We start from the raw sequence: 14,037 nt of genomic DNA on the forward strand, positions 1-14,037 counted from the left end.
TCGAAATCATGATATGAAGCAAAAGAGAACTTACTTCATCATAAGTGGAACTCCATCTTTCCTGATCAACATGGGTTGCCACACTTCGTATATGAGGCTCCATTGTACTTGGGTACTTCATGAGTCGGAGGCAATTACCAAATAGACAGCCTCTAAAAGACATGAAAACTGATTTAGGGAGGATTGATTCCAGGGACGTGCAATTACTTGCATTTAGAATTCGTACACTTGGTGGAAGCAAGGGCAATGTCTGAAGCCTCCTGCAATCGTGCAAGTCAAGCCTGGACAGATTAGAAAGTCCTTTGAAGATACAAGGTAGATGAATGAAGCGGTTTCACTTAAGTTCAGAGACTTGAGTGAAGATAGGATGCCAAGATGACTAAGGCGCTTTCCACTCTTTATATTGCAGTCACTTAAATTTAGTCGAACTAAATTTAAATTAGACAACAAGAAACTGATGGACTCTGAAGTTCTTGGCAAGGATTAAGCAGATGCTTTATGATTTCTCAAGACAGCTCTAGAGGAAGGCGGTTGCCTTATAGTAGATCCATCTGCTTTGAGCTCAACTAGGCGGTCCAAGTTCCCTGAGTTCTGTTGAAACTTTCCAAGTTTTGAGCAGCCAGACAGCGTAAGGATACGAAGAAGTGTCAATTTAGCAATGCTACTTGGAAGAAACTTGAGCTCTTTGCAGTTTGTTAAATCCAATAGAACGAGCTCACTGGCATAGGCTATTGAGGCTGGGATTTCTGTTATAGCAGTCCCATCTAAATACAACTTGGATAAGCATGGCATATGCTGTGAGATATCTGGAAATTTCTGTAGATTTGAGCAACCAGATAGATCCAGAGTTTGAACGGATACCAACTCATAGATGGCTGGAAAATCCCTAAGTTTTATGCAGTTGCTCACACTCAAGAAAGCGAGTTTCCTCAGGCGTCCGAGGGACGAGTGAAGGTGACATAAATTAGTACAACCGTCCAGAACCAGCGCTTCAAGATTGGTGATCCTTGAGAAATCTGGAGTTTCCATTAGGAATTTGGAGTTACTGAGATCCAAAAATTTTAAATTTTCACAAACCTATAACAAAAAGAAATGGTTACAATCAATTAGATTTCATTATGAATATTACATATTATCCAAGAAGAAGATTAGAACAACCATACCTGACTTCCTTTCCAGAGCTCAGTAATCTGGCTGTAAGGCATGCAGAGGCAGACAAGATTCTTGGGCTTAAAATGAGATGGCAATGTTTGCAGAGGATATTCATGCCAATATAAATACCTCAACTCATCGGAATGAAATTCAAAGTCATCAGAAAAGCGCATTTTACATTTCCTCTTCCTTGAGGTACTTTCGGAGTCAGAGTCATCTGAAAGGTTAGACTCATAGACTTTTAGTAATCTAAGCCTGTTCATCCTTGCAAAGGCTTCAGTGGTAAAGTGTATTTCCTTCAAACCAAACAAGTTGAGGAATATGCCTTTAACTTCTTTGGTTCCCTAACATTCAAGAACAAGGAATAAGTGAAAAGAATGCAAAGAAACATAAAATTTACTTGCCGTTGATGCATAACTGCCTAAATTTTGATAAATGATAATTCTGAAGCTTAAATTGCCGAAGAAAAAGAAATTTTAAATATTTTTTGTTCTTACCGTATTTTTTTCCAATACATGACATATATGATCCTGCATCCACAATCTGCCACGTTTCCCAGGCTCTTTCGAAGTCTGAGTAACAATTTTCCATCCCATTTTTTGTAATAAATCATGCATCTCCAACTTCTCACAAGAAAATGTTATGAGAAATCTATCAATGAGATTTTCTATTCCACTCCCAGGAAACAAGTTGCAACTCTCAAGTATTTTCATTATATGATCTTTGTTGCTGCATTTGAAGAAGCATGCAATATCTAGAAATATATCCTTCTCATTATCATTTAACTCATCAAAACTTTTTTGAAGTACTCCCTGAATTTCCTTGTCAAGGGTTTTTTCTAGCTCATCCAATTTACTTTTCCAGTAGTCTTGGTCCTTTTTATATAAAGAAGAACCTAAAACCTCAAGAGCTAATGGAAGACCTTGAGCATACGCTATAAAACGGAGAGAGAACCTCTCAAAACTTTCTGCTGGATGGTCCTTTCTAAAGGCACAATGATTAAAGAGCTCAACCACTTTATCATCCTGCAATTTCTGGACTTCATACATTGCATCCATTCCACTTAGAAACCTTTTATTCCTAGTTGTTATAATGATCCTACTTTGAGGACCAAACCAATCATGTTTTCCAATTAACGTTTTCATTGTCAATTGGTGGCTCACATTATCAACAACAATAAGAACTTTTTTAGAGCCAAGTCTTGTCTTTATCGAAGTGATTGTCACATCTATATCATTGTCCTTCAATACACTTGAAAGAAGGTCCTTTTTCCAATAGTCAGTTCCTTCTCTTTCCACATTTCCTACATTAGTAAGAAAACAACAACCTTCAAATTTGTCCGAAAACCGTTCATAAATACTTCTGGCAAGGGCAGTCTTGCCTATGCCACTCATACCGCAAATTCCAATCATCCGAACATCAGTTGACTCAAAACACAAGACTGATTCCGATTCCTTTATGCAAGAGTCAACTCCCACTAGGTTCTGAGCATTATTTGAGGATGCACAATTTAAATATTTTGAAATATCTGCGACAATATCCAGAATGAGCTGAGCCTCAGACCTGCCAGTTTGAACAAATAGTAGTTAACTTGATAGCCCATTAATGTTCAAACCGTAGTAAGTTGGACAAAGCATGTTAAATGGACAGAGGAAAATGAAGTAAATACGTGGATAGGTACATAGTCATATTTATGGCAGCTTCAGAAAAAGAAAAAAAAATTGGCAAATTAAGCATCAGTAGATGTCAAAATATTCATCCAAAATACATCATATCTAAACCCATTTTTTTTTTTTTTTTGATGATACATGGTATGATATTCAAGTACTTAATAACAAGAAATTAAATATATTGAAAAAGCCAATTGGGCATGTATATTCATCCATAATCAAATACAGTAAAAAAGAAAAGGGAATACCCCATATATAGTTTGAATAAAAAGCGCTATAGTATCCAAATTGGAAACTGGAAAACCCCCTTCTCTCTTATTAGAGGATGCTCTACAAACATTTAGTATAATTTATTGCTTTTTCCATTAATAATCATACTCCTCTTTACTATAGTTTTTCTGTGAATTCTTATTCCTTTTTCATCTCCAAGCCTAAGCAGTTAATGAATATTTGAGGTTTTAATGTTATAATTTTTTTTAAAATAAAATAAAAGAGAAGAAGAAAAAAAAATCTAAAGTTTTATTTAGTAGTTGTTTTCAAGAATAATTCTAAAAAATAATTTTTGAAAACTATTATGTGATGTTTTGTAAAATAAAAGTTTATTTGAAAACCTGAAACGTTTTTAATCTATTTGTAATATTTTTAAATATATTTTAAAAATAATTTATATCTAATATTTTATTTTTAATCATTTCAAATGTTTATATAATTATTTTTTAAATCGTTCCTTAAGAAACATCATGTCTTTTGTTTTTAACAGAAAATAGAAAATAAGTTTCTAGTTATTAAACATGTTTTTTTATTTTTATATTAGAGAAAAAAATTATTTTTGAAAATAGATGGCAAAGGTTCGAAGATGAGAGAAAAGTTTAATTCTTTTTCTTTTCTATATTATCTTCTTATTTTGGTTTATCTGCTTTTTATGGCTTGTGTAAAGGTTTTGATTATGGCCGGATCTTCACGTGGGGTGCTGCAGCCATCTTGTGAAAACGTCAAGGGTAGGTATTATTAACCTTTTTTAACTCAGGTTTGTCCTTTTCAGAAGAGGTAGGTCTCAGGCAGGTGCTTACTTTAGGTTGACATGTTTTGGGTGCTTAATTATAACTAAATTCATTTTGAATGCCATACATTCCGGAGGTGCTTATTTGTTGTAGCATTAGTCATAATAAGGGTCTTAGTTCACACCTGATTTTAAGTAGAGGCTCCTAACATGCTATTCAATATTCATATTTCTTCAAACAATAATACTAATAATAATAATAATAATAATAATAATAATAATAAACTTAGGATAATAAACATAAACATACTAATACTACTCACAATAATAATTAGCTAGGATTTAGAAAAAGCTGAACTTTAGAAAATTACTTATTTCCCAAGTCCCAGCCGGATAAATTGCCAACCTCAGTGAGAGCCGCCGACCACCTCTGCAACTGCTTCTCCTCGATTTTCAAATTCTTTTTGTGTGCATCCAAGGCTTGTCCGAAACTTCCGCCCTGTCCCCGAACATCCGACGGGTCCACATGGTAGAAAATGGGCACAACCCTCTGTTTTATGGTTGTCTTGCACTCCAACATCTTTACCAGTTCCTCTAAGCACCATTTGGAAGTTGCATAACATTCTGACAGAACAACTGTTGAGCACCTTGATTTTTCTATTGTTGTAAAAAGTGTTGAAGAAATGTCCTCCCCTCTTCTGAGCTCCTTATCATCGATAAAGGTCCTAATTCCTTTACTCTTTAAGGCTGTATTGAGATGACCAGTAAAAGTATTGCGAGTATCCGTTCCTCTAAAACTAAGAAACACGTCAAACTCCCAATCAGAAGAAGAAGAAGACGCCATTTGGAAGCAGAAGAATAGGTTTGAGAGAGAGAGAGAGAGATAAGTTGTATGAACCCTAATCTAAAGATTTTAATGTTAAAGATCCCCAACTTAGAGACGAGTGAGAACAGGTTGTCACGCGTGACAATAGTTTAAATGAACTCTCTATAATGACTAAACTATTTCTTTCTTTCAGTTTTTTTTATGCATTTGTTCAAAGGCCGCCATTGAATTACTTATTTCAATGCCGACTTCGAATTATACAATTCAAGAGAGCGCACGCGCCACGGTGTCTTCAACCATGTGTCACCCCGCGGGCTTCGTCATACCCTACCTACTCGTCTTTAGCCGGCCTATTTGTACCCAGCTAAAATCTATTCCCTTAAGCCCAAGTGCCCTCAGCCAATCGTTACTCAATAGCTCAAGCTGAGCGTACGTGACCATGTGATCTTCAGTGTCACCCAGCCCTGATTCTATGCAGCAGTTGGGAAGACCAGTTTATACTTCTCGAATTCAATTTCTTCCTGCTGCACCCCCAATCTTCTCATTCGGATTTCAGATTCTATTGAAATCGCCAGCAGTCATTTTCTCTCTCAAAATTAATTTTATATATATTTGGATGGGTAACAAAAGTATATATTTTGAAATCTCATTATTTGTAATCCAATCTTATTTTTTTCTACTTTTATATCTATTTGATTTCATTTGTTTGTAATCTTATTCAATAACTTAGATCTTACTATACATATTTAATAGTTTGAATTTGAAGTTCAACATGCAAATAAAGCAATTAATGTACCCTTTTCAGGAGTTTAACACTCCAACAATCTTAATTAATTAAATTTGTCCCATATATACTCATTGAGAGTCATTTTTTTCTATTAGCTCTCTCTCCCCTAATGAAATTAAGTTTAGAATTTCATTTGTGAAATTTCATTTGTTATGTGTTCTCCCGCTGCCAGTTTAAACTAACATGGGCAAAGAGGTGGAATACATATACTAATCAGGCTAAATCTGAGAGCCATTCACTTTCATATATATATATATATATATATATATATATATATATATATATATGTTGAGATATTAGGAATGTTTCCTTATATCATTATTTCCTTATATCATTTAGTGTTGAGATATTAGGAATGTTTAGATATTAGGAAAGTTGAGATATTATGAATATTGAGATATTAGGAATATTGAGATACTAAGAATATTAAGATATTAGGAATATTGAGATATTAGGAAAGTTGAGATATTAGGATATTAGTTGTTATTTCCTTATATCATTCTTTCCTTGTATCATTCTTTCCCATTCTTAGAATGGTGATTACCCTCTATATATACTCTGTACATGAACGAATGAAAGTATGAATGAAAAAACTACAATTTATCAATTTGAAGATGGTATCAGAGTCATGGAATGAAATCCTGGATATTTTGTCCCTATGGTAGTCCGACAGCGATCAACCATCCTAAGACAAGCCCTAATATTGATAAGTCAACCTTCAAATGCACTCACTGCAATAAGACTGGTCCCACCAGTTGGATATCCCACAATTTCAAAGCAACGACTCTTGGTATGACCAGGAAAACAATAAGGAACCGATGGTTTGAACCATGGACCTTTAGATCATGTTTAGGCTATCAACACTTTGTTATTAATTATAATAATCGTGATCAACGGAAGAAGGATTCCAAGAAAACCTCGACTGCAATTGTTGCCGAAATAAAAACAGAGGCTAATGTTGCTGAGAAAGCCTCTGCATTGGTAGCCGCTACTGATCATGGTGGTAAGTTTTTAAATACTTTTACACCTGTTATTAATAGTACATGGATAATTGATTCTGGTGCTACAGATCATATGACTTTTGATTCTAGACAGGTTTCACCCCTTAGACCTTCCTCACAAAAAATTGTTTCCACAGCCAATGGTAACACAACCCCAGTTATTGGGGAAGGATCCTTAACTCTTACTGATACTTTGAATTTGGATTCTGTTTTAGTTGTTCCATCTTTAGATTACAATCTTTTGTCAGTTTCTCAAATCACTACAGCCTTATCTTGTATTGTCATTTTTTGGCCTGAATTTTGTGTGATTAAGGACATCCAAACAAGACAGACGATTGGTTGTGGTATTAAACGGGGAAACTCTATTACTTGGACTTGCAGTCAAAGGATTCAAATAAGTTGCAACAAGCCTTGATGGCAGATGGATCTGAGGGGGAGAAGAAAAAGTCTGAAATTTGGTTGTGGCATCGACGTCTGGGACATGCTTCCTTTGGTTATTTAAAAAAATTGTTTCCTAGTTTGTTTTCAAAGAGTGATATTTCTGGTTTCCGTTGTGATATTTGTGAATTGGCTAAAAGTCATCGTGCTTCGTTTCCGTTAATTTTGAATAAAAGTCCGTTCCTTTTATGGTTATACATTCTGATGTTTGGGGCCCATCCAAAGTCCAACTTTGAGTGGCTCACGTTGGTTTGTTACTTTTATTGATGATTGTACCAGAATGACATGGTTATGCTTGATGAAGACCAAAGATGAAGTGAACTTGTTGTTTCAAAATTTCATAAAATGATTGAAACTCAATACAATGCAAAGGTTCGGGTTTTGCGTAGTGATAATGGTGGAGAATATCAAAGTTCTGATCTTCAAAAGTATTTGGAAGGACATGGCATCATTCATCAGACTACTTGTTCCAATACACCCAGCAAAATGGAGTCGCTGAACGAAAAAATCGACACTTGTTAGAGGTTGTTCGTGCTTCCTTGATAGCAGCAAAACACCAATATCTTATTGGGGAGAAGCAATCACATCTGCCGCATACTTGATCAATCGGGTACCTTCTAGCTCAATTAACTTTCAAACACCTCTCCAAGCTCTTACTAATGTCGTAGTTGCCCCAACCGTCCCAAATCTACCTCCTCGTGTTTTTGGTTGCGTGGCATTTGTGCATCTACACAAGCACCAACGCACCAAGTTAACTTCCCATGCATTGCAATGTGTGTTTGTTGGATATGCATTGCACAAAAAGGGATATCGATGTTACCATCCTCCAACTCGACAAATGTATATTACAATGGATGTGGTGTTTCATGAAGATTCAATGTATTTTTCATCTGAGTCTGAACTTCAGGGGGAGTACATAAGGAAATTCAGACTCTCGATTATGATTATCATATTTCTGAGGAAGATGAATCTGGACAATCTGAACTAGTGAACCAGGAAGTGGGTGAGTTGGATATGAGTGGTCAACAATTTGGGTCCGAAGATGTCTTCATTGAAATACCAAACCAATCGTCGTCTGTTGAGGGTGTTCTTAATTTGGAGCCTGATCCATTCATGAAACGGTTACCACATCGTCATAATAGAGGTATTCCTAAACCCACATATGAACCTGAATTGTCTACTAAAGTCAAATATCCCATGAGCAACTATGTGTCTACCCATCGTTTGTCTGAATCAAATAAGTCATTTGTAAATCAATTATCTACTGTAGCTATTCCTAACAGTGTGCAGGAAGCCTTAGCTGATCCAAGGTGGAAAGCAGCCATGAATGAAGAGATGAAATCATTGCAGAAGAATGAAACATGGGAACTCGTAGAATGTCCACCAGGAAAGAAGCCAGTTGGGTGTCGTTGGATCTATACTGTGAAGTACAAGGCAGATGGTAGTATTGAACGATTTAAAGCAAGACTGGTAGCAAAAGGGTACACTCAAACTTATGGAATTGACTACACAGAGACATTTGCACCTATAGCTAAGATCAACACAATTCGAGTATTACTGTCTTTAGCTGCAAACCTAGATTGGCCATTACAACAATTTGATGTGAAAAATGCCTTTTTGCATGGCGAGTTATCTGAAGAAGTATATATGGATCTTCCACAGGATGCATGGTGTCAGAAAAGCAATGTCAGAAGGTGTGCAAATTGAAGAAGTCATTGTATGGGTTGAAGCAATCCCCGAGAGCATGGTTTGGAAGGTTCACAAAGTCAATGAGAACTTTTGGCTATCGTCAAAGTAATTCAGATCACACTTTGTTCCTAAAAAAGCAACATGGTAAGATTACGACACTCATCGTATATGTGGATGACATGGTAGTTACAGGAAATGATCCTGAAGAAAGAAAAGCTCTACAAAATTATCTATCTAGAGAATTCGAAATGAAAGATCTAGGTCCTCTGAAATACTTTCTTGGGATTGAAGTTTCTCGATCAAGTGAAGGAATTTTTCTGTCTCAAAGAAAGTATGCCTTAGATCTTTTACAGGAGACTGGAATGTTGGGATGTCAACCTATTAATACATCAATAGAAGAAGGTCTGAAATTGTGTGTTGAGCCTAATCAAGTATCAACCAATAAGGGAAGATACCAAAGACTTGTGGGGAGATTAATGTACTTAGCTCATACAAGACCAGATCTTGCTTATGCATTGAGTGTAGTGAGTCAATACATGCATAATCCTGGAGAACAACATATGAATGCAGTCATGCGTATTTTGAGGTATTTGAAGAATGCTCCTGGGAAGGGAATTTTATTCGCAAAAAATGTTGATCATCAGAGTATAGAAGTATATACTGATGCTGATTGGGCTGGTGCAGTGGATGATAGGCGATCTACATCTGGTTACTTTACCTTTGTAGGTGGTAATCTTGTGACATGGAAAAGTAAGAAACAAATGTCGTCACTCGTTCAAGTGCAGAAGCGGAATTTAGAGGTATGGCTCTAGGACTTTGTGAGACATTATGGCTAAGACTCCTCTTACAGGATTTAGGTTACCTATCTAGGCAACCAATCCGATTGTTTTGTGACAATAAAGCCGCATGTGATATTGCTCATAATCCAGTACAACATGATCGTACAAAGCATGTCGAGGTGGATAGATTCTTCATTAAGGAAAAGTTGGATGATAAGATTGTGGAATTGCCTAAGATTGATCAGAAGATCAATTGGCCGATATCCTTACCAAAGCTGTCTCAAGTCAAGTGTTCTCAAAATTTTTAGACAAGTTGGGCATGTGTGACATCTATGCACCAACTTGAGGGGGAGTGTTGAGATATTAGGAATGCTTTCCTTATATCATTATTTCCTTATATCATTTAGTGTTGAGATATTAGGAATGTTTAGATATTAGGAAAGTTGAGATATTATGAATATTGAGATATTAGGAATATTGAGATACTAGGAATATTAAGATATTAGGAATATTGAGATATTAGGAAAGTTGAGATATTAGGATATTAGTTGTTATTTCCTTATATCATTCTTTCCCATTCTTAGAATGGTGATTACCCTCTATATATACTCTGTACATGAACGAATGAAAGTATGAATGAAAAAACTACAATTTATCAATTTGAAGAATATATATATTTATGTTTGTTTAAAAATGTCTGACATTGGTCAATAGAATAATGCATTTTTTTAATGGGTCGGTGAGTGAGCTGATATGATAAGGTATTTTTTCTCTATACGAAAGTGCGTGAGCTCTGCCAAGAGTTTTTGCCATTAAGAAATTGGTGAAACATGTCTTGATATGTTTAATTTAATAATATCCTTTTCATGCCATTTTAAGTTCTTAAAAATAAAATAAAAATGCTAAAAATATGTTATGAGAGAGACAGACACCATATCCAACAAACAAATAAAAGAGACATCCCTTCGAATCAAGTTCTAATAACATATTAAAGATTAATTTTCCTAAAAAATTAAAACTTGAAGGATTTAAATTCAATATATATATATATATATATATTATATATATATATATATATATATATATATATATATATATATATATATAAAATAAAATAAAATAAAATATTTTTAAAAATACTTTATTTAAAATAAAATGAGAATGTTATTAAAAATATGATATATATATATATATCATATTTTTTAATAACATTCTCATTTTATTTTAAATAAAGTGTTTTTAAAATATTTTATTTTATTTTCCTTGATTTTTGTGTGAACAACCATGTTTTATCTTTTTTATCTCTTTGTATTTTCCCTTCAATCTTAACCCCATTAAGATGTCGTGGCTTATGAGAAACTTCAATCTTGTTTCTAGGGAAATGTAGGAAGCCTCGTGAACTAATCTGACATCTTTTAAATAGGACAATAAGGTTAAAAAAATTTAGTCCTAGGGTCATCTTAATTTCCTTTTTCTTTTGGACTTGATAGGCCCTCCACCGTGTTTGCACATGCACTTTTTGGTTAGGAAATGGAATATACACCCATGACATACGTAGATGAGGCAAATAACATAGCCCTCAATATGAATATCTTCTACTCGCTAATGAGATAATATCAACCTAAATTTTTCGTTTAGGGTGATTGTATTATAATAAAATATCATAATTACTTTGATATATGAAATTATTTGATATTTACATGATAAAACACTTTTTCCATCTAACAAAAGTACACTTTTCCATCCCCTTCTAAATCTGATTTAAGCATTTGAGGCTTATCTCTATTTTGCATATTCTTTTCACACTTAAAGGATAAAAATGGAGCATATGTTTTTAGGTACCTCTCAGTTTGGGAAATGGTAAATGGGCTAAGGAATTTTTTTTATACCCAAGGTTTTACCTTATCCCTCCAATATCCCTTTAAATATATAATTAATAAAAAATTATTTTAATTAATTTTTTTTAACACATATATAATAAAAATATACTTCTCTTTCAAATAAGTTTTAAAATTTTATACTATTTATTTATTTATAAAATATATTTATTTTAATAAAATTAAAATTTTTAAATAAACTTAAAAAAAATTGATATGGTTCAAACCAAGAGTGAAGACCATTTCGAAAAAACAAATTGGGTCACTTGATATGATAGTCCAATCATCAGAGTATCTCAATTAATTCAATATCGATTTTAACTCATACTTCAAAATCAATCGGATCACTCGATTCAATAATCTAATTATCAAATTATCTGATTCTATACTAATTTAATTCATACTTTGACTCAAAAGGTAAACTAAAAGAAATCAAATTAAGTTAATTAAATGCAATATATAAACAAACATAAGTGGGAGATTGTACCACGAGTCTAATTATGGTTCTAGATTAGTTCCAAGAGGAAATGTATCAAAGCAGAGGTCTTTTTCTAAATAAAACAAAATTTGAAAAAAGTGTTATACGTGATCTTTCCTAGGACAAAGGAAAGAGGCTTTGTTCTTTGAAGGAAGCTTATGAAAATAAAGTAATTCAATGTCACTTGCCTTGTCTTGCAAGTGATTCTTTTACCACACAACAAAGTATTATAACCTTTATTGTTAAAAAATTATGGCTCTAATTAGTAGCCAGTTGGATTGTGAAGTTTGAATCAATTTTATTATTTTTCGCTTGGAATGTCGGGAGTCAAGCTCCGAGCTGAACTAATAAGGATTGAGCTACTTGGTCAACTCATAAGGGTTGAAGAGGCCAACACCCCTTAGAGAAATTTTTGTTATATGATGAATGATGAACTTACCCTTATTATATATTTAATTTTTTTATATTTAGGATTTTGTTATTTAGAAAGTGTGGCTACAATTGAAAGGTGTTTTCGAGAGTTTTACCATTGTAACCCTTCTTGTTCCTTTTGAATAGTGAATTCTTGAGTGTTGATGCACTCCATGAACATAATAGGGATCACATTGATCATCGAACCATATTAAAAATCTTATCTTTTTCTTTATTTTCTACTATTCACATGTATAATCAAAATAAAAAATAACTTCTCCCTAAGGAGACTTTTGAAACTCTTAACATCTTCCATCCTCTTGAGCTTTCCCTCCTTCCTTTTGAGCTTTCCTTGTGCATGTTACTTTTCATTACTCAAGCACCATATGGTAAAACGTCAACAACTATGGTAAATAAAAAATGAAAATTTTCTAGCATGGGAAAATAATACATATGTTTTGTGGGAAGAAAATAATATTAAGTAAAAACATTTTTTAGTATCAGCCATGTGTCTCTCTATTAAGTAAAAACCATTTTTATTTTGATAGCTAATATGGAAACCATGGAAAATCATAGTGCAAATTAATTAGGTTTGGACGCTTGTAAGGGACATGGTTGGCTAACAAGTATACAATGTACCAGGTTAACCGTGTGTGTTACCTTGACCACCTTACCCATTGAATTTTACCATATAGTCACGATAAATCACTTCTATTTAATTTTAAGAAGCAGTATGTTGTAGACAAATCGATTAACAAGTATAGCCCAAAATATTGGTTTAACTACATCAAACAAGTTAATTAGGACTATTAGAGGATTGACTTATAACAAACTCATTAATCTTACTTCTTTAAATTTCCTTCATGATAACCTTTGATAATTTATCATTAACTTGAAATACAAAACAAAATATTCAAACTTTTCTTTGAAATAATGTTTGATATTCGATACATGAGGGCTCAATTGATCCCATGATATTGTTTGATCAATCAACAAATTTATTCAAACTTTTAAAATATATATTTTGAATGAGATAATAAATTTGGAAGATGTAAAATAGGTATATTATTAAGTTAAATCTTGTGTGTTTTCTACATGATATGAGTGGTATTACAGTATTAAAAAGGTAGTATGCATTAAATACAAAAACCAAAAAAAAAAAAAAAAAAAAAAACAGCTTGGCATCCAAAAATCACTTGTTGATAAAAGAAATAGAACCCACTCAGACCAGAGAGGTCGACAATTCAATCGCTCGGACCAACTACTCCAGTTTCTAAAACTTTGATAAGTTAGCAGTTAATTTTTGGATTAGCCTACATAACATTAGTTTGACTTGAACTAACCTATTTAATAATCATGCTAATTAACCTAATCAAACTTTAAACTATTTAATTAATATTTAACTTATTTTAAATTTGTTTTAAAATAAATAAGTCAATTGAGTCATAAATATGTTTGGTTGAGAAATAAATCATATGGATTAATTAAAGACCTAACTCAACCTAATTCTTAAATAGGAGAACCTGATTATTAAATGAGTTAAATGATTTACTTAGTTTATTACTTGTTTAATAAATAGGTAATATTTAAATTTATATTTTTAACTTAATTATTATTTGTGTTAGGTTTGGGTTGATTTATATAATAGAATATTTAAGTTTTGACACGATATGAATATGACCCATTAACATGAATTGTCACCTCGATCTACTTTAAAGAAAGTCATCCCCTATTTTATTTGAGGTATACTAGTTTCAATTCCTCTTACACTTCCAATCCCATAAGCCCACTCTTTTAAGTGGTTATTATTGTACTATGGAAATTTCTAAGGTCCACCTTAATTGAATTAAAATGAAATAAGTTTATTCTTATGATATATAATTTGATTTAAGAAAAATATTAAGATAAATTTAGAGTATGTTTAACAAT

General features: G+C 33.1%; 1 protein-coding gene across 1 annotated transcript; it reads right to left on the reverse strand.

Moving 5' to 3' along the window:
• Positions 1-4,666, reverse strand: LOC117905745 (disease resistance protein RUN1-like). The gene is made up of 4 exons (XM_034818626.1): positions 4,194-4,666; positions 1,650-2,715; positions 1,164-1,496; positions 1-1,077 (listed from the first exon to the last, which is right to left on the reverse strand). The coding sequence occupies exons 1-4, from the start codon at positions 4,664-4,666 to the stop codon at positions 484-486; spliced, it is 2,466 nt and encodes an 821-aa protein (XP_034674517.1). The 3' UTR covers positions 1-483.
• Positions 4,667-14,037: the final 9,371 nt, after the last annotated feature.

Source organism: Vitis riparia, chromosome 18 (genome assembly GCF_004353265.1).
Source record: "Vitis riparia cultivar Riparia Gloire de Montpellier isolate 1030 chromosome 18, EGFV_Vit.rip_1.0, whole genome shotgun sequence".
Classification (NCBI taxonomy): Eukaryota; Viridiplantae; Streptophyta; class Magnoliopsida; order Vitales; family Vitaceae; genus Vitis; species Vitis riparia.

What these genes read in the sequence shown, in the direction of transcription:
- LOC117905745 (XM_034818626.1), bottom strand. Translation starts at nt 4,666, where the DNA reads ATGGCGTCTTCTTCTTCTTCTGATTGGGAGTTTGACGTGTTTCTTAGT. An exon ending in GGCTGGGACTTGGGAAATAA is followed by an intron (nt 2,716 to 4,193) that starts GTAATTTTCTAA and finishes TCAAACTGGCAG; the next exon opens with GTCTGAGGCTCAGCTCATTC. An exon ending in AGCTCTGGAAAGGAAGTCAG is followed by an intron (nt 1,078 to 1,163) that starts GTATGGTTGTTC and finishes TTTTTGTTATAG; the next exon opens with GTTTGTGAAAATTTAAAATT.